Source organism: Belonocnema kinseyi, chromosome 3, assembly GCF_010883055.1.
Source record: "Belonocnema kinseyi isolate 2016_QV_RU_SX_M_011 chromosome 3, B_treatae_v1, whole genome shotgun sequence".
Classification (NCBI taxonomy): Eukaryota; Metazoa; Arthropoda; class Insecta; order Hymenoptera; family Cynipidae; genus Belonocnema; species Belonocnema kinseyi.
Genome location: NC_046659.1, coordinates 96,140,885 through 96,150,479, shown reverse-complemented (window position 1 = coordinate 96,150,479; position 9,595 = coordinate 96,140,885). Strand labels below are relative to the sequence as shown.

Genomic DNA, 9,595 nt, shown 5'->3' with positions numbered 1-9,595 from the left:
TGTTACAGTGCGATTACAAGAGAAAAATTATACAGAAAACAGTTTTTACCACGAAAGAATGGAAGTTTCGCTGACAGAAATATAAAGTTTTCAACTCTCAATACTTACCGTATAAAAATTTGATATTTTGACAGATAAAATAATATCACACAATCTAATTATATTAATTAGACGTAATTCAAGTCCAAAATATACTATATCTCATAAATAAGTGAGGCTTGGCCAGAGGGGCAAGCGTGACGAAAATAATATTGACAAGTGCTTAGGTAAAACCCGTGTCATAAGTTTCGTCGATAAATGATCGGCAATGTAGAACAGCAACTTATCTTGTGGGCCACATGGAAGAAACTATTAAATATTATTATTATCAATCCGGTCGGTATGCAGTTGTCTTGTATTGGTACAGTAGAAACATTGCGTAAATTCCGTTTCCAGCAAAATGTCAACGAATAAGAGGTTATATTACAGCTATCTCTATTTTTATTCAAAATAACTTATTCTTCTTCTTGGGCATCTTTAAAGGTAATTTTTCGAGTACATAAAATACCACAGAAGCAAACCATCATATTTTCTTATCTTTAAATGTTTTGATTTTCATAAAAAGCTGCAGACGGCTTTGCCCTCAGGTGAGGGGCAAAGCCGACGAAATACAGCATATTAGAAATAATTAAATTACCAAATCATTGTTTTTTGAATGTGGTTAATACTAATAGAAATATAATATAATATAATGTAGAACTTGAAATGAGAAAAAACTGGATCAATTCGACATCTTATTAACTTTAAAAAAGCATTGACTGCTAACTTGTTGGCACTGCCCCCGCTTACCCTAAACTCTTTTTTCTTCTTATTCACCCTCCTCATATTTCAAGAGCAATTTATCATTGTGTTTTAAAACTAAAAAATAAATTTTCAGTCGTTATTGAAAAATGATTTTCAAAACTCCCGAAATTGGAAACGACAAATTCTTTAATGATTTACTTGGAAGTAGTTAACTTTTTCTCATCAAACTGATTTTCTCCCAATTAATCAACTTAATATGTAAGGATTAAGTTGATATTTTTTGCTTAAACTGAAAATTGCACTCTTAATCGCGATTATCAACCGTGCCTGTTGCAATTTTAGGTTTCTGTCTCATTGTGATTGTAAACTTCTACGTTTTATTTCTCGGAACTGGATAATTTTGTTTGATTTTATTTCGCTCTCCTGCAAAATTTCGTTTTTATTCGTTATTTAATTACGTGTACTGCAAGCCTTCAAATACTGTTCCAGGAATAAAACAAAAAAAATTAATGAACATCGTTTACTTCACTTATCTATGTTTGCAATTTATTATACTATTCCACTATTTATTATATGACATAATGCGCATTCTTTTACACTTTAAAAATGTATAAATAAATACTAGCTGTTATCAAAATTTTATGAAATTCTTATCATTTAAATATTTTCATTTTTCAGACTTATTTCTTTTAATTTCAGCTAGCCTTCGATTCAATGTTCAAATTCTACTTTAAAGTTAGGATATTAATTTCAGGTTTTAATATTTTGTGTCTTAAACAGTTTTTTGACTCTAATGTTCCAATAAATTATTTTATTGGCTGCTGTTGCTTTTACTGTCAGATTTGTACTAAATAAGATTAGTAGAACTATAATAATTCCATTCTTTTAAGCTAGAAAATTAAATTTAAATATTGTTTACGTATAATACATCTAAAAGTAATAAATCCCTTAAATTTTTTAGCTTTAAAATTCGAGCAGAAATCATGAATTAAATGAATATTTAAATTAAAGATTTCGCTATTAAAATTTAAATTAATTAAATTAAAATATTTTGATGGAACATTTTTAAATCGACCTATTCATATGAAATATGTAAAATGAAAAAATAGAAAAAAATATGTATTCCTCTGTTATCCCTGGCTTATCAGCGAAAATCTAGGCTGAGATTGGGTCAGCAGAATTTAAGCGATGCATTAGCGTAATTAGCTAGAGAGTCCGGTATAGGCTTAGGTTTTAGGTTGTTTAGGTAGGGTTCGCATCCCCAGCGGGTGCGATTTTTCATAGCGTTGGAGCGTTCGTTTATGTATAGAAGTGACGGTACGTGCAATTCCGTAATTTATGAAATAAATTGAATGCAGTTATTATAAGTAAAAGATTTTTTTGCTACTTTATCATTATATTAAATTATCTGTTTCGAGCTGCATTAATGGAATATCTAACGACGAATATCTCTGTCTATTTTTCTTTCTTTCCTTATAACTCGATCTTGCTTTCGTTCCTGTAAACTACGTACGACTCTACACGCGTTCTTACACTCAGTCCCCAACGGTGGACCTATAACAGCGAGTGTGCGCTCCTGCAAGAAATAGTTTTAGAAAAATGTTTTCTTTAACCTGCCGAGAGTATAGTGTAAATGTCATTTCTAGCAAATTTTGAATTTGCATCAGGACCACTAAATAGACCGTTTGAGCAAAAAACGCGTTCTGCTTAACCTTTTCGTACGAAGTTACTGGACTATATCTTTAATTTTACTATCCGAGCTTTTTTACTCGGGCTTTTTTCTTCAGTAAGGGTACCCTAGAACGCTACGTTCCTGCAATTCAAAGCACACATTGAAAAGCTCGTTGCGCTGGCGCAATACCGTTGCGCTGATCGCGTGTGCCGCAGATCATGCCGCATTGGCTCATGTGTATAACAAATATAAGTTCCCGCTTCCTTACTCCAACGTACGCCGTATCGTTGGAAGTTGATACATAGTAAGTGGGCATAGGGAGTAGTGACTGTCACCAACTGTTGTCTGCCTTCTTCCCAAATTCATTCAGAATACCATGTGCAAATCTGCAGTATGACGCGCCTGCTCGTCAGGCACGACGTTCTGTTGAAACTATGACAGAAAATCTCTTGTCATCCACCGTAAATGTAACCGAACATAGATACATTCGTACCCATGTGCTGATGAGCATCGATTTTCAAAATCTCACCTGAAATCGCTAAGCAACTCCTAACACCAAATCATGAACATCCGTCGCCTCCCTGGCTTCATGTATCACTACAAGACCGTCGCTGCACTGATGGTATCAACACTTTTCTTAATTGTCTATCTTCTCATACACTGGGGCATCATGTGCACAAACCTCCAGGCCTGGCGTCACGTGTCAAATGTTGTGAGTAAAGATACAATATAAATGATAAATTATATTCACTTCTGCTTTGTCATTCACTGGCACCACATCCACAATCAAAAATGTATTTATTAAAAGCGCGCTTCCTCGTCCAGAAATAAAACAGGAGTTTCGTAAGATGGAAGGAAAAGAATGAGCTGCTGTTTTATTGTGATAGCAAGTTTCTACTGGTTATAAAGGATTGGCGAGGGGTAAAACGAGAGAGGGTTAAAATGAAAAAGGCTATGCGCCCGCGCCTTATTCTTGGTTTATAGAGGCTATTCGTGGTAGAAATCCACATGATAAAAATGTTGCTTTATGCAAAATTATGTTAATATTTGGTAACTTTTAGGTGATGTAAAATGAAGAATTATTGAGGAATTCAAATTTTCGATGTCCCTTTTTTATACATCTAGCTTTTTTTGTCAAACTATTTCACAGTAAATGTATTGTAAGTCCTGATTATATTCTTGTAATATCATCAAATTTTTAGTAAGCTTCCATTATGTGCTTACAGCGTACTTCTATAATTAGCACGAGTCTTATGAATGTATCACTTCTGCTATAAATATACTGCACACATTCAGCTCAACATTTAAAAAACTTTTAAAATTTCAATCATCACAGTACATGTAAATCAATTACTAATAATGGTCTACTAATTGAACTAATAATAGAACTTTGACACTTTTTATATGCAAGCGATATTTAAACGCATTAGAATAGTTATCAAATTCGAAATAATCTCACTGAATCATTTCTTGTCAACACAGCAATACAAGAATCTGAATTTCAGTAGATAAAGGCGATTGACTTTCAGATGTAACCAAAAGGATCATTCGCCAGTTGAAAGTTAACACTGATGATAACATGACTCTAAGTAACGCGCTTGGTTGAAAGTCAAATGCTTTATGTACGTAAAATGTACTTTATAGGTTAATTTAAGACAGAAAGATTGTTGACTTTCCGTCAACGCGTGCGTGTGAAATGAAACTTATAGGTTGATTTAAGTCAGCTGATTGTTGAAATACCAGGTACAAAACCTAAATCTTCAATCCTTTTTTATATCTTTTTTATCACATATGAACGATTATTCTATTCATAATGAAAGACCGTTATAGATCTGAGTAAATATATCAAAATAGGAAACTGACGAAACGACTATACCATGAGCTCAGTGTTAATCCACACTATATCCAGCCAGCGCTATCGACGCCATATTGGCTACTCTCAGCTGCTCTCTTGTCATCTCTTCTAAAATCGTCGAAATCGGTCAAAGTGTTTGCGCACCCTCGCATCGCATTTCGCGCACGCCTTTCTGCCAGCACAAATTGAGTTTCAGAGCGCGCGAATGAAAATCATCCTAAACTCAACATACCTGTCAGTTAATCATCATATTACTCGTATATCAGAGAGGAGACACTGTACTTAAGTTCCATTTCTGTTTGAAATTAAGTGACTTCCTTAATCTAATGCAAAAATGAAATTCATCCACATTTAAAATTCATCATCTTGCATTACTGTGAAGCATGTGGCTGCAATATGTTTTTTTTTGTTTTCAAAGGAAATTGTATAACATGTATTTGCCCGGTTTGATAAGAAATTTTGGAGCACGTGAACAGTGGGGGCAGGGGGGTAACAATGTCATATATCTGGAATCTAGTATTGATAGTAATTTATGTTCCATTATTCGAAGCGGATTTTGATATTTTTTAGAAATGCCCAGCACTAAATGCAAAAGGTTAAGGTAAAGCTTATGTTTTTAAGAAAATCAAATTTTCAGCTAAATTGCTGCTTCTTTTGGCTTTATAATACCATTAGTATCTATGTTTCATTATATATTAAATAAGTCTACGTATTATTAAAAAAATTTGCATGTCGAATATGAACGGCCTCACTGCTGATAATAGATAAATATTTAAAAATTGTCAAAAATGTTTTTCTAAGTATAATATTATTTAAAATAATACAGGTAGGGTATTCAATGCCATATTATTAGCACATACTGTGCCCCAAAATTTGTTTAATATAGGACACTATTTTCAGTGCAAACCCCTAAATAGCATAAAATTGGCACACTTTTGTGCACGGAAAAAAGATGACTACCTAACAGAATTGTATGTTCAAATTATGAAAATCGATTTGATGTGAAGTTACCATGGAATTAAACAAATCTCGTTGACAGAGAATTAGGAAAATTTACATGCTGAAAATGTATGCGAAATTGAAGTTATATAAAAACTGTTTCTCTATTGCGTGGAAGTCTGAATTTCTATTTGCTGCACTACTATAAATTAAAAAATTTATTTATTTGCGTTTCTCTGACGTTTGACACCACTTGTTTCTCAATTAATAGTAACAACACTTTCATAAATTGAAGAAAACGGAATATTTGTGTCATAAGGTGTGAAGTGAATGAGTGAAGTAATCTTCTGCTGGCATCGATAGACAACTTATTTTTTTCGTTTGTGCTGACCACACTATTTTCCAATTCAATGTTTTTGACAAATATATGCCCTTTGTTTATTTTAAAGTATTTCTTTGGGATTTGCTGATAGACTTCAAAAGAAAACTAAAAGTTCTATTGTATGCAAAAGGAAAAGATTGAATAGCTGTATCAGTTTAAATAATAACACACTTTAAAAATCCATAACTCTTTCTGATATTCTGCATAATCAGCTTTATAAAATTTAAATATTCTTAACATTATCAAAAAACATTTTTTCATCAAATTTGTGAAAAGATGAATAGGTGACAACTGTAATTTACGAAAAAAAATCAACTTATTTCTGATTGTGTATATGAAACATTCTTTTTTATAGTATTAGAAATGAGAAAACTATGATTTTGGACTGAAATGATATAAAATCTTTTGTCGACTGCTTCATTCATAAAAATCAATAAGAAGCTAAGAATTATTTTTTTACCCTGAAACTTTTGATTCATAACATTTTTTTCTAGAAATTCAAGTTAAAAAAATATACATATTTGAAACAAATCAAATTTTGAATCCATTTACTTTAAATTCATATACAATTTTCATTTATTCAAAAAGAATGCTTTTGGATAAAGGAGAACGTATAAAGTTAATAAAAAGTTAAATAATCAGTGAAAAGGTTGTTATATAGAGTGTTGCCCTCAAAAAATAAGTGGCCTGGCGGTGCTTTTATAGAAAATTTGACTTAGAATAAAGTCTCTAATTTAGGAGATTGAATTCTAGAAAAGTACCTTAAACCTACTCAAAATATTTTGAAATATGCCAAAAATTTCTGTAGGTTTACCAGGAAAATTAAGAAAGTGATTGCAAATTAAAAAAAAATTTAATAATTTTAAAAATGATCTTTTAGGATTAAAAAAATCACACGAAGCATAAAATACGAGTTTAATTCTCATAATTATTTCTCTTAATACGAGGAAGAATAAACAAAACTGAGCTTTGCACAGTGGTCATAATCAATTCTCAGCAACCACCTCAAATTTAACCACGTTTTGTGGCAAAAAATTGTTTTAATTACATATTTCTAACATTTATCGATAGGCCAAAACCTAAAGTACCTGTAACTATAATAAACGATTTTCGACCAATAAGTGATTTATTTTTTCGTCGTAGTTCTTAGCGCCTCAATTATATTCCCTAAATTTATGAAATTTTAAACTTTTCATAAAAATTACAGAAGCAAAAAAAACTTTAGCAACGTTTACTGGTTGCAAGTGACTGCAGGGTATATTCTAAGGAAATTTTAATACATATATACTGCGTGGTGGGTGATTCACCCTGATCTGTTAAAAAAAGGTCATCAAACTGATTAAACGTATCCATTTCCAATGTAAAGCGAGAATTACGGAAATGGGTAGTTCCAGAAATGCGTCACGAATTTGTCACGAATTGAAACTCGTTCGTGTGTATGTGTGTTTTACCAGTACCGGTAGAGAAATTTATTGCTGGTACCGGCAGAAAACTTTTTTGCCGGTACCGGCAGTTTATCCACTCCGTTTAAGGATTTTGAAAGGTTTAAAGATAATACAACAATTTTGTTAAGATACCTGGGAACATCTTAAATCATTTTTTAATTAAAAAAAATAGAATAAAAAATAGTTTTAAAACAATATTTGAAAATATTTCAAAAGAAACACACGTTTTGATAAATGAATAACAATTGAACAATTATTTTATGTTATTCATATTCTAATATACAAAATTTTTAGTTAAAAAAATTGTAATCGTTCAATTTTTATTGTTTCTGAATTGAATATGATAGCTAGGATTCAAACATTTAGAATCTTCGCACTGCACAACTTATAAAGTTTAATTTTTTTAATTTTACAGCTTAACAGCATTTAATGTGTTGCGGAACGAACGTGTTATTTAAATAAATATCACGAGAATTCAACAGGATTTCAAGAGATTTAAATAATTTTAAAGGATTTCAAAGAATTTTTTATAGGATTTCCAAAGGTTTCAAGATATTTCTAGTGGATTTATGAAAATAAATAAAATTAACTTTGAAGCAAATTTTGGAATAAAAAGATCACCCTACTATTGCTATTGGCATCGCTGCGCAAATGAACTGTAGAGGGGCGTGCGATTCGACGAAGCAAAGGGTCGCACGCTGAATGCACTGACTACACTGACTGCTCTCTTGAATCTTGATTGCTCGCTTGACTGCTCATGATTGCTCACAATCTTTCGTAGACTCCTACTGACTCGCTCACGATTACGGAATAGTTTAAGAGATTTCTGCTGATTTCACTCGATTCTCGCTCATTTCAAAAGATCGGATTTTTTTTAAACATCCACTCAGATACCATTGATTTCAGGTCATCAAACAAAGCGTTATGCTTGTTACATTTTATTTCATACCGATTTCAAACGCCAAAACCCCTTGATTCGAAAAAGAATGTCCCCTTGTTTTCAATGCTATTCTTTACGATTTAATCTCAAAATACGCACGCTAGCCTCGAAAATTTTGAAAATGCTCTCACTCTTTAAATCTTATCCAAAATGTTTGGCTAACGAACTTAACTTTCATTTTAAGACACTAAAAGAATATACTAAAGGTCAATCCAATTTGTCAGTTCGTTCGAAAGTTATTGTGCTAAAAAACTAAAAATCTACAGGCACGCAGCCCGATACAGACAGATAGAGACATACGCGAAAACCTGTTGTTTTGGGTTCAGAGGGTCTCAAAACATGGACATTTCACAAGATAAAAAATTACTTTGTTTTCCGATAAAAATATTGAACTTTTTTTCCAAGTTTAATAAAATTTAGAGAACGAATGCCATACTCAACCATTTTTCAATACTTAAAAATAATTTTTTCAACCGTAATAACTTTAATAACTATGTAATGTATCCTTAAGATAATTTACCAGTAGATAGCAATAGTGAACATTTGTCAGAAAGCACATTATTTCTTGTGAAGCCTTATAGAAGTATTCGAAAACTTTTTACACAATGTTTATTAACAAATTAAATTTTTTTTAATTTTTCAATCTGTCAACACTGTTTTTTCACCAAAGTCTGATATAAATTACAGACTAATATCTCTTTATGAAGTATCGTGATTGTTATTAAAAAATATAGTATCAATAAATATAAATAATATAAAAGTATAGTTGAAGGTGTAACCAACAACGAGGAATTTTCATCGATCGTCCATCAAATAGAGTAATAAACATTGAAATTAAAATTTTTATTCTAAAATTAATAATATAATGGTAATTAATAAATAAATATTTAAAAGTCAAATTTTTTTTTTAAAAAGTAATCGAAAATTTGTTTTAACAATGTACTTACAATTTGGGTCATAATAAAATTTTTTTTTGTTGATAAATATTAAATCCATATTTGAGTCAGTGTTTTTCCATTTTCCAATCGAAAAATATCATTTCATAATCACTATTTGTTTAAAAAAAATTATTTTTAATTTCTGTAGTCATACTTAAATAATATGTAGATTATTAAAATTTTTTGTGTGAAAATTTTTTATTTTAAAATTCATTTTGAACACGTATTGTGAATAAACCAAGGTCTACCGAGCTCGAAACTGAGCATGATACTGAAATAATGTGAATTAAACGATTGGAAAGTGTTTACATTTAGTTTAACTTATAACGTCGAATAAACTGACAATAATATTTTTGAATTCAGAACTGAATAAAATTTTTAATTAATATTTAAAATACTTAGATACGTATTATCAAAATTTTGTATTTCAGTTTGTAAATTTATGGAGTTCCTTTTCTATTTTTTAATGAAAATTGATTCTAAGATTCTCCTTTTATATGTGTTTTTTTCTTTTCCTAATATTTTTATATTGTTAAAATTAAAATCAAAATAATGATCATGTGTCCATGCATGTTTCGATAGTCCTGTGTTTTGGTTTCCTATTCGACAATCTCTTTTGTGCTCTGTAATTCTATTTTTTA

The 9,595-nt window shown here is 30.8% G+C and overlaps 1 protein-coding gene across 2 annotated transcripts in view; it reads left to right on the top strand.

The window, feature by feature from the left end:
* The first annotated feature begins 2,604 nt into the window (after positions 1-2,604).
* Positions 2,605-9,595, top strand: part of LOC117169655 (divergent protein kinase domain 1C) — a 17,350-nt gene continuing 10,359 nt past the window's right edge. The window contains exon 1 of one of the 2 annotated variants that reach the window (XM_033356131.1): positions 2,605-3,167. In XM_033356131.1, coding sequence (XP_033212022.1) covers positions 3,018-3,167 — 150 coding nt within the window. In that variant the 5' untranslated portion in view covers positions 2,605-3,017. The remainder of the gene's footprint in view (positions 3,168-9,595) is intronic. The other variant, XM_033356132.1, reaches the window with a different exon arrangement.